General features: G+C 38.8%; 1 protein-coding gene across 4 annotated transcripts; it reads right to left on the minus strand.

Annotated features, from left to right (window-relative positions):
• Nucleotides 1-7325: 7325 nt before the first annotated feature.
• Nucleotides 7326-13119, minus strand: LOC116256482 (probable ADP-ribosylation factor GTPase-activating protein AGD6). Of its 4 annotated transcripts, none has more exons than XM_031632855.2 (4): nt 11914-13119; nt 10223-10300; nt 8581-9125; nt 7326-7622 (listed from the first exon to the last, which is right to left on the minus strand). In XM_031632855.2, exons 1-3 carry the CDS (start codon nt 12688-12690, stop codon nt 8619-8621), a joined length of 1362 nt encoding a protein of 453 aa, XP_031488715.1. In that variant the 5' UTR covers nt 12691-13119; the 3' UTR covers nt 7326-7622; nt 8581-8618. The 4 variants fall into 4 exon arrangements, with proteins under 4 accessions (XP_031488715.1, XP_031488714.1, XP_031488712.1 ...); XM_031632854.2 differs by having other exon boundaries at nt 8577-9125; XM_031632852.2 differs by lacking the exon at nt 7326-7622 and adding an exon at nt 7713-8194.
• Nucleotides 13120-17105: the final 3986 nt, after the last annotated feature.

The raw sequence follows: 17105 nt of genomic DNA on the forward strand, positions 1-17105 counted from the left end.
TGGTACTTATGATGCAAGTGAGTCCTGTACTACTTGAAGCAGTGTTGTAAAAATTGGTTGTTAATCGAATGGTCCAGCTTCGGATGTCAACCGATCGTCTTTGAAATGAATATCCGACTAAATTTTTTCACAGAAAGTCGGACATATGAATGGATGCGGATTTAAGAAATGAGATCGGATCGATTAATTTGATGGGTGTGGTTTTGGATAAATGATGATCAGACCCCTATTTGAATTCGATTTTGTTAAATATCCATATACCAAATATCCAGAAATTTTGAAGGTCGGTTGTTAACATATCATAATGTGGTTCGTATTTACTTGTGTATAAAAAGACAAAGTCGGATTTGGATGTGAATACAAAAGTTGGATTAGAATTAGAATAAGATTCAGATTATGAATTCAAAATTAGATTTGGATATGGTATGAGATTTTTATTCATTCACATCCAAGTCTATGATCAGTCATAGGAAATGATAACGAGTACATCGACCGATTCAAACTCCAATTTGATTCGTTATCGCCAGACTAGCTGTAGAATCAGAAAAAAAAAATGTTAAACAAACAAATGAAAACATATAAATTAAAGCAGTTAAGAAAAGAAAAATTCTCCAACCATTTTTTAAAAAACAATTAAAAATTGACATACATAACACTCTTGAATCGGCCACTAAATCGGATAAGTTTGGCACCGATTCGATTTGAATACGCCAATTCAATCTTATTCCAGCTCATTATGACTTAAAAATTTTATGAATCGACTCTTCCCTTTGTTTAGTTAGACAACTTAAATTGTGACGTGGCCCCCTCAAAATTTTATATGTAAATGTAAAAAAAAAATAGTTTAATATATATATATATATATATATATGTAAATTTTGAAAATTTTCTTTTGGCTCATGTTAAAATTTGAAAACTATAGTTCGACTCCTACAACAAAAAATTTCTGGGCGAACAAGTGGGGACGTGCGTGCACCAACATACGCTGTGAATGAAATTGGCAAAAGTACTTGATGTGAAAAGGAAAGCACGTATATGTCTAAAGTTAGGCTGAACAGTGGCTGCTGTTGGTTAACTAACCTTTGTGACATCATATCCCAAGTATTTTACAAGATGTACATTTCTTTAGTAGTTAAAACGTTCCTACTTTGGGCGCTGCAGGTGAACTCAGACCAACCGCATTGAGCTTTGGGATCCAAAACAGGTCGGATGTAGTTGGACGGATCACTTAGATATGACCAATTTGTTTAATTTATGAATTTTTTGATCTAGAACGTCTTATTTTGACTGGAGTTCTAACGCATTCAGAGTTTTTGAATTCAAACCCTTTGAATCCAACATATTTGATTGAAACCCGATTTTTTATGGATTTAGCTGCTTTGAATTTGAATCGTTCAAATAGTAAGGTTGAACCAACTACATTAGTAGTCCGTCACCCATCTCGAGGTAGCAGTCTTACCATGTGTACAGGAAATTGCATTTGGGCCGAAAGATTTAGGAGTTATTTGGCAGCTGAAACATTATGTGATTGTTTCAAATATTGAAGCAGGTTCGGTTCATGGCAAGCGCAAAACCATGATTTTGTTTTGGACTGGCTGAAGAATTCAGCCAGACATTAAATAAAATTTATGAAGACTTTTTGTTGGGGTTACCAATAATTTTTAAAATGTTTTATAGGGTCTAAACAAAAAAAATTTAAATTAATATGAAAAGTTTTGTTTTCCTATTCGGGGTCCGCCTTAGTTCCATGAACAAGCCACAAAAATTGTGAGTGTTCCAGTTGCCAAACTAACCCACATAATTTTTCAGGTAATTGGTGTTTTTTATGTCAAAACTCGGGGCGTAGCAGCCTTGGGGGCCCATAAATTTTCATGAAGAGGTTCGAATTATAGTTTCAAAATGTTGGCAAAGATTGAAATATCATTTTTCAAGGTGACTGATTCAGGTCAGACAAATCGTTCAAAGTGCGTCTTAATGAAAATGAAATGATCTAAGATACATAAAATTTTTTATAATTTATATGTAAATTTAAAAAAGAAAAAATTGAGGAAAAATCAGGGCCCCTGCCCGCCATTATTGTATGATACGGCTAATATGAAAACTGGCTAGAAGTACAAAGATTACTCATATAGTTATTAATACCAGAACAAAGTAAACAGACAAGCGTGATTATTAATATAAGAACAAAATGAGCACACAGGTGGTGCCAATATAAAAATGATGTTATACAGAGGGAACAGTGACATCAAAAAGTCAAGAGAGCACAGTAAAGAGAAGAAGAATATATATATGAACGGTAATATTGGGCTGCATTTTTATAAACATTTGGTTCTCTAATCTCTATCGATGTGGCGTCATTTTTTTGAAAAATGCCTACTGAACAGCGACATCATTCTGCTCTTGAAGACTAGCTTTGCGTTGGAAGTAAAAAGGCTGAAACCCCCCATGCTGCTGACATACTGTACTCCGGCTAGCTCCGGCACCGCTTTCCGGCGAGCGAGAAAACCAGTGCCTTCGAATCTAGGGTTTTTATTTTCCCTAGAGAAAGAGACACACAGACGAGCGGCTTTCTTTGTCCCGGAGTACAACTTACGAAAATGAAGTTCATAATATGAGATAATAGAAAACACACCAAATTTTATTACAGTTAACCTCTTCCTTTATTAAAGTTTAAATGTCCCATTAAAAATTATATTCAGTGACATGCCACCATTTGTAGTTTAGAAGAGTAGTGTTCATAGTAGTCAAACTAAGGACGAGTTATTGTGCAACTCTTAAGCCGACTAGTTACGCTATGCTTCTTAGACGTAAAATTTTCTACCGCCACCCAAACACAGATTAGATGACCATGAGGATAAGCATGGAAAGACCACTTGTAACGGTTACTTCGGGCCTCAAGTTGGTGAATGATGTGGACCCATCAAATTGAAATCCGATTTGCTGCTCTTTTTCTTGGTGATTATATCTGCAACTTGATGATCTTTGCTTGCTACATATCCTTAACAAAACGATAATCAACTTTTATTTTGTTATTTTTTTTTTCATGGAAGATGAGGCTTGGCATACCTGGAGGCCTTTATTATCACATATCATGCGAAAACAAGCAATTTGGAAGTGTCAATGCTTATGTCATTCACGAGAGCCTTACTTGCACAAACTCACAAGCAATTGATGTCATGCATCTGTATTTTGTCTCTCCACTTAGCTTTTTCTTCATTTTGTCTTTTTGCTCCACACTAAGTCATTTTATGTAAGAGCACAAACTCTTAACCAATGGTTGCAGTGCATAATGTGTTCATGCACAAATGATAACTCAACGATCCTTCTTAACTCAACAACTCACACAATAATCCTTCTTAACACTAGCTAACAAGAATGTAAAGCAAGGTCCAAATTAGGCCTCGGCATCGGGCCGGCCCGGCCAACTACAAGTGTGCCCGGTTCTAATCCGGGCACTTACCGGGCCGGGTACTGGGCCAACATCATCCAGCCCAAGGTCTGTTTCGTCCATCGCAAGGAGCACGGCCTGTTTGCAGGCAGCCAGGGAAGAGGCAAAACAGTGGGGGAAATGGGGGAAGATGGGAGGCAGCAACGTCGAGCGGTAGAGGTAGCCGTCAAGCCTTGAGGTTGATTCAACCTAACAGATCAACTGGACCCTTTGGCACCTAGTTCTGCTACCTAAGCCCAACCCGTTATGTTGTCGGGCCGGGCCGGGTTTGACAGGTTGAAATCCGTCTAATCAACGACAAATACCCACTACTTGGCCTGGGCCTGGGCCCATACCCCCAGGGGCGGAGCCAGGATATTTTTCAGGGACAGGCCAAACAAATCTGCGGGTCGAGCCATGAGGAGCGATGGGTCGGGCCAAATTAAAAAAATTTGATTTTTTCGATATAATTTTTTTTTCTTGCTCTCACCCAGGCTATGGCCCAGACGCCCCCACCCCCTGCATGCCCCTGAACTCGCCGAGCGGCCCGGCCTATGCCCAGGCCTAATCCAAATGGATCTGGTTGACCAGGTCACATTTTGAAGTTGGATCAACTCTGTATCATTTTCTAACCTCATTGACTTGATACATTTCTATGCTGAGTAAAAAATCTAATTAGGATATAGAAACCCTATACTCCACTTCAAAATGGGAAAGCCTCAAATTATGCTTGAAATAATAACTGTCATGTTAAGCATGGTGACTATGAACCGTCTAACATATTATATACTAGCCTTTGATAGTTTCCAACATCCTTTGGTGGCCTTCTAATATCTTGGTCAATCTCTTGGTTCATGATTTTGGAGTGATTGGGCTCAATTGGCAAAATTCCTATCTCCTTGAGAAAATGCAAGTCATATTGATATCGCAAAACACATGCTGCCTTTTCCAAGTATGCAACTTCAACAAGTCCTATTTGCTTATCACCTAGTCATTTTGAACTGTATTATATTATACTTATCTTTTCATAACTAATAAAGATCTACGCCATTTCATCAAATTTTCCAAAAATGAACAGACTGGTTTAAGAGGAACTCATAATTAATTGATGTATATCTCAAGTTTGGTGCTTGACCGTTAAAAGAAGATTTTATCCTCAATAATTAATGAGATCTAACAAGATATGTTCGGTTCACTTGGGTAGTTTCTACTAGCTCTTAATAGGAATACTTTGCATGTGAAAAAAAAAAAAAACTTTAATAAAGATGTACATGAAAAGTTGATGGATCAAGTCTAAGTCTAGGAGTTTGTGCAAGCTGCCAAAATGGACTTTTGAACAAGTTGTAGATTCATGGCCAATATGTCTTCCAAATCTTGGGCAATTACATCCTCAAGTGATGGCGACCATGGTTTAGCTGGAAAAGATCAAGATGTATATCTTCCTGATGTGCAGCTTTTATGTCATTCTTCCTATTTGTCTCATCTGCCATCTTAGCTTTCTCCTTAGGTAAGCGAAGCTGCTTCACATGACTGGAAAATTGAGAAAATCGAAACTTTTCTTAGATCACTAGACTTCTTGGCGTATCCTCAAAGCGCTTTGAAGATAATATTTTAGAGAGTTCCAATCACAACATGACATGCTTCGTTTGAATTCCATGCTTTCATAAAGTAATCCAACTTGCAGCCGCCATGTTCGATTTTCTGGTCTCCGTCACTTGTGTGCTGACTTCCTCAGCTTTACAGAGTAGGCATTAGAACTGTCAAAGGGGATCACTTCTTGACTTTGTGGCTAAGAATATGCTTAGTTACTTGGGCAGGATGCACGCATGCAACTGTAAGCAGTGAGACGCAAGCAGAAAGTGGTATTGTATTTCAATTTTTTTTTTATTATTTAACTCTTTCAAAAAAGAACACTGTGGAACCAGCAATAACAATTGATCATGTACCACAAATCTCTTAAAAAAAAAATCCAGGAAATATTGTGCATAGGATCTTATATACTTGAAGAATATGTGAAAGGAAACCGAGTAGAGTATATATGTATATATACATGTAGGTTGTCACTTCTCAATAACATATTGGGTTAAAATATCTCGTTGTAATAGAATTTGAGGATGTGAAGAACCTTGAGTTTGTGGTTTAGACCAAGGGCCGAGCTAGAATTTTTTTATGAGGGGGGTCGAATTAATGGTTCCAAATTTTGACAGGGGTCGAAATATCATATTTATATAGGACAAATGATTATTATTTTTAATTTACATGCAATTTTTTTATAAAAAAAATTGAGGGAGGGCCAGGGCCCCTGCAGGCCCCCAGGCTCTGCCCTTTGTTTAGACCATGCCGTGTGTGCCACCCTAGTGCATGCAAAACATATGAATCAAAGGATTTCGAGGCATTTTTACCATTTTTTATCATTTCCATCTTTTTGTCCTTAGGAGGTGTGAGTGTGGCTTATGAGCCGGAGAAAACAAATAAAAAGATAGAAGCGACACAAGTGAAAGTGGTTTAAAGCTTGTTGTGACAATCACAAGCCCCATGAATCTGGCCCAATCTTTAGGTCTAAATCATCCGACACTTAGAGAGTGTTCTTGCTGTCAAGCAACCCCTAATAGTTGGTTCTAAAAGAACAGGGTTTCGGCCCTTGTTGTTTTAAGGGCCATTATCATCCTGGCAGCGTTTCGCTCAAGCCAAAGCTATATAAGACAACTTGAAATTGAAGAGATGCTCAAGGGGTTTTCTACTTCTCATAAGAGGTTCAAGATTGAGCTTCTCTTCAATGGGAAATTAAAGCCTAAAAACTTTAATACAAAAGCCAATCCCCAACCAGCTTATTAATAAAAATAATCCCTTTTGGATGTTAATTGTTTGTGAATCAAACACTTCCTCGTGAGCAACGAAACGATAAGGTCATCCTGTAGGCATCGTCCTGGTAAAAAGGTATCTTGATCTCTTCCAATGATCCTACTTCGCGCGATCAGCCTTTAACTTGGTTATAGTTTTGTATACACAATGCGACTGGACGAGTTTGCTGATTCACTCTTCCAAATTAAGACTAACATAGCTGTCAATCTTCCTCGACATTCTTGCAGTCGAGAGAAAGTCTCAACTGCTTTGAATATGTCCACTCTCACCACGTTCCAATTATGTAGAAAAAATGCCCCAGAAAAACCATCAGCTGCTTTGAACACAACTCTTCTTGCTTCTTTAGAAGGAACAGGCCCGAGTCGAAAATTATTTTCGCTATCAGTAACATACGGACTTTTTTTTCAAATCAGATAAAAGTTCCCGAGGGCGTGTTTGATGGACCGGAAATGCACCGTTATTCCTTAATGGCAATTCAAATTTTTAAAAACAATTCCGTTGGAATCTCCAACAGTTATGTATGTCCTACTTGTACACGAAACTTTGTGTGTCAGTATGATTAATGATAAAAATACCCTTGTTCTGTTTTGTCGAAGTTTTTCGATTTTCTTAAAAGCCTTCCCATACAATGTCTCATAAGTTTCAACTTCTGTCTGCTTGTATGAAGTATCACAAACATCTCGTGAACAACAAAGCCAAAGGAGGTGATACAGCAGGAAAGGGACTCTCATGGGGAGACTTTTCTCGCTAAGGTTGGGAATGACCTGAAGCTTTTTTTCACAACCACTATAATAATAGTTTAGGATTGGGTTTCCCAAGTGCCTTGCAGAAAAGTATAAATAAATCACCAAAAATGAGTTACACATGCAATCTATTAACAAACTTCCATGAACCCTTCATAAATGGGAAAAGTTTTTTCTTGTGAATGTTCACAACTTCTAGCAAACCCTAGAAGAGCTTTTAAGTTTCACCCAATTAAATAACTCGTCAAAAATTGATGAAAAACACAGAGATTCATGAAATTTTGACAACTTGTGAAAGTTTTGGCGCACATCATATACCAAAACAAAAATTTCACTATTTCAGTACACATGGCTAAAGAATTGAACTTAGGACCCTAATGTTAAAGGAGGTCAACAGTATAAAATAACACCGAAGGAGAGGGAGCAGAAAAAGCCTCAAAGCTGGACGCCCGCCTGAGACCAGTAATGTATATTCGGTTTCAACATATCAAGGTTAGCAAGCGCCAAACCCTGAGCCATAGTTTACTCAAACACAGAGGAGTGCCAATCATTTGCTTCTCAAGTTAAGCTCAAGCTGCCACCAACACATGCTTGCATAAAAATAGAACAATCCTTATCAGTTAAAGCATTACTGCAACTTGGAAGCTATGCAAGAGTGACCATCTTCAGAGAAATCAATCTGATAAGATAAGAATGCATATGCAAGACCATGTTATACAGATAGATTAGAAACATGTCCAGAATGATTGACATTAAAGTTACAAAGCTTATCATCAACTTAAGCTTAATCTACAAGACCAACTTGAAGATCCTCCGTTACCAATTTTAGTATCAGAGAACAATGTTAGCAATTTCTGAGGATACCAAAAAAGGGGCATGAAAAATTAGCTGTATAGTTTATCCTGGTCACTCAACCCTAAAATTCACCCGTGGTCCACGAATGCCATATACAGGCACAGATGATTTAGGAGTCCACTCTGTTATGCATATTTTACAGTAAAAGGGTCGAACCTTTCCATGAATACCACAAAAACACGGCCAGACAAAGGCCCAATTGACTAATTGCTTAAGGAATAACAGGCTATCCAAAACTTGTTATGGGTCATGTCACAGCCCTTTTTGCAGAGTCTTGGTGTTACGTCAGATCTTCAATGTATAAATTCTGAAACAGGAGAAGGAACACTGAGTTTGAAATAAACAGACTCTCATCAAGTACTAAGTGACAGCTGATCTGAAGCAAATTCACCCTAACAAACCCATGATATAAATGAAGCAGAAAAATATCATGTTTGATGCAACCACCTACAGGGTCAAAAGTAGGTCTACCATCAAACATGATTTGCATTTGCCAATCAGTTGTACAGAAAAAACCAGAACAATCACTTAAGAGAGGGCAGGTGACGATAGGAAGTTCCATAGGGTCAAGCAGAATGTTTCACAAAGATGCATTTCATTTTTGTTTATTAGCCATTGGCAACAGTACAGACATGGAATATATACACTTGACAAATGAAGAAAAAAAACAGAAAAGTGAAAAGGTTTACCTACTTTAGTCAATCAGAATCCTAGTTTGGATGTTGAAAGGACTAATGGAAGCCACCATCTGTCCAAGATGATCCAGCTGATTTCCTATTCATGCCAGAAGCATTCTTTGTTGACCCACTGTAGAAGTCATCTTCACCATCTTTTGCATCATCCCATCCAGACCAGCTATCGTCGCTTTTGGACTTGGAAAAATCCTCTTTGTATGGTTCGTTTCTGCCCCAGTCATCCCAAGAATCAGACGTCTTACTGAGGGAGTTACCAGTCTGTTTCCCAGAATGGCCACCTGAATATCTAGTAGCACTGTTTTCATGCCCAAATTGTTCGTAGTAGCCACTATTTCCTTCACCATCTTTGCCATTCTCATTTGCATCCCAACCATCTGTCTTCCAGTTGAATCCACCCTCTTTTGCATACTCCTCAACTTTCTGAGTTGCCATTGCCATGACACCTTTCATGATTCCCCAAGTCTTCTGCCCAATTTCAGATGTCTTTGATGCAACCACATTTACTGTTTCATTAACCTTATGATCATAGCCACCTTCTCTTACCTGCTTAATTAATGATAAGGTCACAATGTTCAAATGTTTACCAGTTAAAAAACAGGCAGATAGATTTCAAGATATTAAAGAAGGTGTAAATGTGTAATACATTTAGAAAGATGAAGTAAATGAAATTTCGGATCAAGAACATCAATCCCATAACCTATCGCACAAGGATGCATGCAAGTGAGCACATACACAAATACACATCAAACCAGTTTTCAGAAGTGGCATAACTTTGAAGTCACTTAAAAGAATCCACAATAAGATTCTGGGACAGATGATAAAATCTGCACCAAGCAAAGGACATGAGAAGGTGGACTAGCATTGTCCTTCAACTATAAACAAAGAAAGGAGAAAATATATTCTTAGACTGCATATACTGATCAACTCATTTTTCCAAGGAGAAGAAAGAAGGCAGTTTGAAACTAATATACTATCAGTGTCAAAATATACCATCTTCCAGTAGCCAGCTGCACCATCCAACAAAAGCTGTCACAAAGTGCTGCTCGACTGAAATATGTCTAATACTGTAGCCTACTCTAAGGTTACTGATCAATCTTGAACCAACTGGATCTCAAAAATTTTTTTTTTTCATTGCAAGATATAACATGGTCTGCAGGATTCAGTAAGATTTTTACATTGACTTCTGTTGAAAATAAGACTACCACCAGTATGCAACTTTATAATAGCAAATGAAGCACATAAAATTAAAACATAAATGTCTAAGCTAATAGAGAAAAATGATCTTAGATGCTGAAATTGCAAACAGTCGGTTGAATCAGTTATCAATTGCGATATGTTTCAGACCAACAACTAGTTGGTCAGACTAGTCAACTAGCCAGTTCATTGGTCGCCGACTATATGTATGTCTAGCATTCAGGTTTGGTAGTAGTAGCAATTAAAAAAAAAAGTATTGCTTGGATTTGCAAATTAGAAAGCAAAAAGGTGAAATAAACGGTACATCTCCTGCTTCCATAATCAAAATCTAAAATTGATGCACTTTCTATCAAAAAGGGGAACGTTGTCTTTCTTAAAGAAAGAAGAGAGAGAGAGAGAGAGAGAGAGAAGGGGGGGGGGGGGGGGAAGAAAGAATACAACATTACCTTGGAAGTTAGCTCCTGTGTGCCAGCTTGAACTACAGTGGCAGCAGAAGCAGCAACCAGTGACAGACGGCCAATACCCTATAAAAGAGCAAATAAGCTTGTATATTCTCAGCGGGCTTAGTTACACACGTTAGGTTAAGCACATTTTCGACCAAAAAAAGACAGAAACAAAATAAATAATCTTCCTATACCCCCACTTTACCACATTTTCAGTTTTCACTGCAGTACAGGTGTCAGGATGCTTCTTGTCTAAATGGACATGTATCAAAGCAACTGACGAAGCATGGACAGTGACCTTGCCATGCTGATTTTTGTTTAGGTCCATAAAAGAGGACTGAAAGGAAGGTAGGTTAAGACTTAAGACTGGACAAGACTCCGCATTAACCTTCCAAACAAACCTGAACTCCCACTTAAAGAAATTATTGAATTGCAAGAGAGAATCAAATGGAGGAGATCATATTAGCACGATAAATTTCTGCCTGTCCTCAATGACATAAGCATGTCCATAGAAGCTTTATATTTCTCGGTTACAATTGACAAGCATGTTCTGAAGAAAATGCATTCAATAGTATGACAAGCACGAAAGAGAAGGACCTCCAAAGGCTTCCACCTAACTCGACCTCTAAAGGATATGCACTTGACTGATAAAAGATGTGGACAAGCAATAGTTCATGCCCTTGCACGCCTTGTCGACCGCTAAATCACCCGGACTCTTCTATTTCACTGCCGCACTCGAGTCGCATCGAGTGGGGTGCGAACCGGACATGGGTGCGGCTCCGACCCACACGCGAGCCCAGTTAGAATGTCATATTACTAAATTACTTATATAATATATGTTGTTCTAATATTTTCTTATATAATATAATTATTTAAATATGTTATATACATTGATAACTAAATTGTAATAATAATATATACATGCTTATTTTGTTATATATATAATAAATTAATAATAATAATAATAATAATAATAATACCATCGCCGCAACACCACACCTAAATTTTTTGAGATGTGTCATTCCGACACCCGCACCCTGCACTCTGGTGACATAGGTCGGCAGCCACCATCTACTTATACATATTAGATTATGAAGGATCCCATGTGTGACATAGGTCGGTAGCCACCATCTACTTATACATATTAGATTATGAAGGATCCCATCGACATGGTTATCTTCTTCCACATGTCCAGCCACCATCTACTTATACATATTAGGATCCCATCGACATGGTTATCTTCTTCCAAACATGTCCGGGTGTGTGAGTGTGACTATATCATATATCACAATCTAAATCGCCAACCATCGAGCACTTCTATGATCCTATCTCAGAAAGTACGTATAACAGATATCGTTAGCTTCTTCCACACACGTGCTGGCAACCATCTTATACCACAGACAGCATATCATATTATATCAACAATATGCTAACAAGACCCTTTGCCTTATTCAACGGAAGCACCCTAATATTAAACATGGGAACTGCGATAGAAAATATAACGACAAACAGAATATAAATAAAATATAACAAAAGTGGAAGTAGAGCTGCTTAAATAAAACGATTGTCTTCATTTTTCTGGAACAGCTAAGACAAAGGAAGGTCTCTAATCACCAGCTCTTATGGAATAAAGAATCGAGTAACCTATAAGAGAAGAAGAATAGGAAAATAGTATAATATAGGACTATATTCACCTGAGAGACCACAGAAACCGTATCTCGAAGGATGTCCCCTTGAGAATTACTCCTCTGTGGTGCCACGCTTCCCGACGAACCGAAACCAACATATTTGCCTCCCTGTGAAGGTGGTAACCCTTCCGGCCGCGCCTCATTCTCCGCCATCTTCCTTGCAAAGAAGCTCTCCTTGTTTGCCGCCGACGCCTCCAGCTGCGAGCGCGTATAGAGATCGTCCGACGACACGGAGCGCGGAGGACCGCCTCTGGCCCCGGCTCCCCTGAAGTCGGCAATCGAGCGGTTCCTCCTCATGTCAGTCGCTCCCCTGTAATCGTCTTCATTTCCCCAGCTACCCCACCCTCCGTTCTGACTAGCCCTCGCCGGCTTTTGCCCCAGCGGTGGCTTGCCGGTCTCCTTCACTACCGGCGGATCCGTCCATGGCTTCCCGTCCGCTAGCGCCTGAATCCTGTCTCGGTAGACCGACGCTGCCCGAGAATTATACTTGGCAACGACATCCGTCTCCTTGGGGATCCCGTACTGCGCAAAGAATGCGTTCAACTGATCGTTCCCTCCGGCCTCCATCTTCCTCAGCTGGATCTCCGACCACGAGTCCATCGTGACCGACCGCACGAAGCTGATGTGCACGCCGAGCCCGCGGTGCTTTCCGGAGCACTCGAGGCACATGAAGATCCCGTAGGAAACGGACGCCCATTGTGGATTCTTCTGGGAGCAATCGACGCATACCTTGTTGCCCTGCCGGGCTTGGAGATCCCTAAGCCTCCTCGACGCCGCCGCCATGCCGAGAGAATTCCCGGAACCCTCGAACTTTCTCTCTTCGGCCGGGGAAAACAATCGAATAGAACCCGACGAATCAAGAAACAGGGACCCTTATTTTACGAAATATTATACTCGATGAACGCGGTTTTCCTTCTCAGTTTCAGGCAAAAATGGAGGATCTCAAGTGGTAGAGATCAAGGGGCAGAAAGGACGCAAAATAGACGGGAATCCCTAGATTTGTGAGGAGAATTGCAATTCTGATGGCTCCAGAGCGGAGCGGGCTAAATACGAAGCTATTTAGGGATTAGAAAAGCGATAATTTAGCGGTTAATCGATGGTTGGTCGTGAGACTTGAAGGGATGAAGAAGGGAAAGGAAAGGAGGAGGAGAAAGAGGGAATGAAAACGCCCAAGAATGACGCCGCTCTCTCTCCCCCCCCCCCCCCCACTCCCCACTCCGCCTTCTCGGAAACCCGCGTTTTTTTTTTTTTTGAATCATCAAGTCCTTGTTGACATCCGTTAAATTGGTGGGAATCGATCCCCGCGCTCATAAGACGTTGAAATATGTTCTTATCCATCTTTTCCAGAGCATTTCGCGTTTCTTGATCATGTTAAATAACTACAGGAATCAAAGGAGGTTGCGGGGAAGATCAAAACTTCTCCGAGTTCCAAATTTGTTTCAACCAAATCTCCGCAAGGGTTGTGGATCTTTAACCGTGCTAACAAATTCTGACACTTCTATACTTTTGATGGTTTTTGAAATGCTATAAAATGGAAATCTATATGTTTGTTCTTTGCAACAACCAAGAAGTTGGTTTTGATCAATAAAATCATGTAGATCTGTTTGGGAAAATGAAAAGGCCAAACCAACAACCCAAGTCATTCAAATACATAAAACCAGGTGACCCATTTCACTGCACATCTATCGCGCGTTCTGCATATAAATCTTTGACTTAGGAATGAATACCTCTGGACATCTACTATAAAAAATTGGTTTGCAAGTTAAATGTTTGAAACTTTTTTTTTTTCTAAAACAATAGATTTAAACTATGGTAGTTGGCTGTCTTTGAAAATGATGCTAGATTAAGGTTGTGTTCACCTTCAAAAGACGGCTAACTTTAACATGATTTGTGTATTTAAGTGAACGTGAAAACTATGGTTTATGTAAATAATATCTTCATTTTATGGGAAGTGAAGGAAAATTCAGTGAAAACGGTACCTATCAAAACTGGATTTTTTTACAAACCCAGTTTTCACTATCATTAATACATGTCTATGTTTTGAATCTAAAACCGTGTTTAAAGGTGTTGGTTGTCAGTCCAATATGCAATGAAATGTTATCCCCTTTCACTCAATATGGTCCCTTAGGATTTTTAGAAAACAAAATTTTATTTGTAAATTTTAAAAATCTTAATTTAACCTATACTTTAGCACCTGAAATGAAAATTTTTTAGCTCTTCCCTTGTCTCCAATATTGTTTTATCTTGTATCTTTGAATCCATTGGGTTGTATCAATTGAAAAAAAAACGCAAATTAAGCAATGAGAATATGTAGCTTTATTGTAACTTTAAATTATAAGATCATTGTAGACAACATTGGATTAGCCAACATGGTGCGTCAATATTGATGACATTGCCTCCACTTATCTCGTCAAAATCATTTAAAAGCATTTGATTATTGCTAATGCTATAATAAGGATTTTATATTCTTGATGTTTTAACAATAATAAGAATTACAAATACAATCGTCCTTGAAGGGGTTGGTAAAACTGATGGGGCGAAGGCTAGTAGACGGTCAATTTCCATTTCAAAAATCATCGAGACGTTGACTTCTCTATGCTGCAGAAAAAAACATTGACATGCAATTTGAAGCATGGTTAAAGTATTATCCTAATGCAAAAACATAAACATATTATCATAAGAAATGAGGGAAAGGTGGGCCCTCTTGATGAAAGTTAATTACTTCTACATTACCCAATAAAAACATTTGAAACAAGGTTTTACAAAAGATTTGCAACTTTTGATGGCACAATTTTTTTTTAAACATGTTTTGAGCTTTCTTTATACTTACTAAGAACTTTTTGGCAAGATTGAGATAGAGTTGGGAGTAAGAGGGATGACCGGGAACATAGTTATAAACATGAATAAAATCAGGAAAATTTATTTTGTTCGCTCAGCGTGGCGGTGGAAAATGGATTATTTTGAGGCAGTTTTCTAGAAATTCCGGTGTTCTTTTCGCTGAATTCGCGGAAAAATCCAATGGTTTGAGGAAGAAACATTACTGCCCGGACAAAACCGTCAGGTCTGTTACAAACCACTTCGTCCAAGAACTCACCCAGTCCGAGATGGAGATTCTGAAGCTCTGTGTCTCGGCGGCCATGATGGATCGAGGCACCGAGCCATCGCCTGATAAAGAACAGCCATCTGCGAGCGAGAGCGTGCACCCTCATCTCTCCGGTTCTGTTATTTCTTATCATCCTTTTCCCTTCTTTCATTTTTCGGGGCATCTCCTCTGAACCGTGCCAAACCCTATGGAGATACTTCTTCTTGGGGATGATGCTATTAATTCTCCATGTTTTCCTTTAGCAAGTTGAGTAATCAGTAATCAACTTATTCCAGGGAGTACTGATATGGCAGGAGCATGACGAACATCATCTGCTTTTTTGATCGAGAAATTTAGAACTATATCTACGTGATCGCGATGCAGATTGGTCGTTAGAGCAGTTTCAATGGTGTGTAGATTGTCTTGGCACTTGGCAATGCAGATTCACAATCAAACTAGGAAAGGGCCCATGGCATATGTCTTCGACTTTCTTTGCTCCTTTGTCTTTTTTGAATTCTGAACTCTGGTTGGTTTTCTTGGATGCTTTTTGCTGTTCTTCTTCTGCGTTTAAGTTTTGTCAGACGGATTGATCGCACTGCCTTTTCTCTTACCATAGCTTCAGAAAAAGGAATTGCTGAATGAAGTTAGAGATGAAGAAAATGTGGCCTTCCTATTGCTGGAAACCTCTCTGGGGAGCGTTCCGTCTTTGAATTTCAAAGTCTATGTATTACTAAATGTGCTGCCTCTTTCAATAGCGTATGATAGTGCCGACATGGTGTTGCTTTATACAGCTTTTCAAGGCTCTGTTCACAGATTCTAGCATTGGATTGTTTATGAAGATAATACTTTGAATCCAATGGCTCGTTATTATTCTATAGACGGATTAATACTTTGGCAGATTTTGCAGAATGAGACCGGGTGGTTGTCCAACTTAATGTTATAAAATTTGCCTACGAACACCCATGATAATTGCTTTTCAAACTTAAACGTGCATTTCTTTGGAAAAAAAGAGGGCAAAAATCAAGCAAATTATATATATATATATATATACACCATAGGTCAGAAATTTACTTAATTCAGCGAGTAATCCTGACTTAGTGGTTGGAATTTGTTATTACATGGAAAACAGGAATGCTGACGCCGCACCCCGTCTTTGAACCCTCGACCTTTCTCAAATCGCGACTTTTTAGCAGTGGTCGAGATAAAAGCTTTGGTGGGAAACTAGGCAACTAGGCACAAAAAAATTATAGTTTCAACAAGTCATTCCGTATATGCAGAAAAATAACATTTTTGAAGTTTAACAAGAAAATATTATGAAAAGCTTCTTAATATTAGCCATCTCAACCATTTATTTTCTTTCAATTTATTTGGCTAACTTTTTAAAATTTTTATCACTGATCGACTCACAAACAACTAGCTTCTCAACATATTCATAGATTTTTGGTAGACTTTAATGACCACATATACCAGATTTTCACGCAATCTTATGTCATAGTATTTTTTGCATGAATAAAATTATAAATACAAACTACGACGGAGGTTGAGATTGAGAGCACGCACAGAAATCCGGGGTATTTCGGACACTTCAAGAAAATAAACTTTTTACTTTTTCAACTTAAGGTAATCTGGTATCCTATAATGCATCATGGTATACAAAAAAGAAAAAATATCAATCAGCAGGCAAAAAAAGGATTTTATCACTTGATATTAATATAAGATACAAACCACACCATTAATCTAAACCGGGGGCAGGGAAGGCGGTCAGACACTTGTTCGATTCCCATCAGAACTGGATTTACTCTCTCCCCCAAGGGATGTGACATACCTGGTTTGTTAGAATGTGACATATATGGTCTCATTTCAACCTAAAATGGAACCAAAATTCTATTGATATCATGATTGATGTTAATGGTATGTGGGTTTAGCCTTTGTTGATATTCAAGTAGAACAGGGGGCAGGGGGCTTGTGAAAATGCTGATAATACAAGGGTCGCCCAGCTCTTGCTGATCAAAGAGTTCACGCAAGAGATTTTGGCATGCCTTCCGGAGTTCACATCTTGAGCACACGATATGGTTTGAGGGAAGGGTGATTAATGGTCCTCCTGATATGAAGCCTT

This window comes from Nymphaea colorata, chromosome 6 (genome assembly GCF_008831285.2).
Source record: "Nymphaea colorata isolate Beijing-Zhang1983 chromosome 6, ASM883128v2, whole genome shotgun sequence".
NCBI lineage: Eukaryota > Viridiplantae > Streptophyta > Magnoliopsida > Nymphaeales > Nymphaeaceae > Nymphaea > Nymphaea colorata.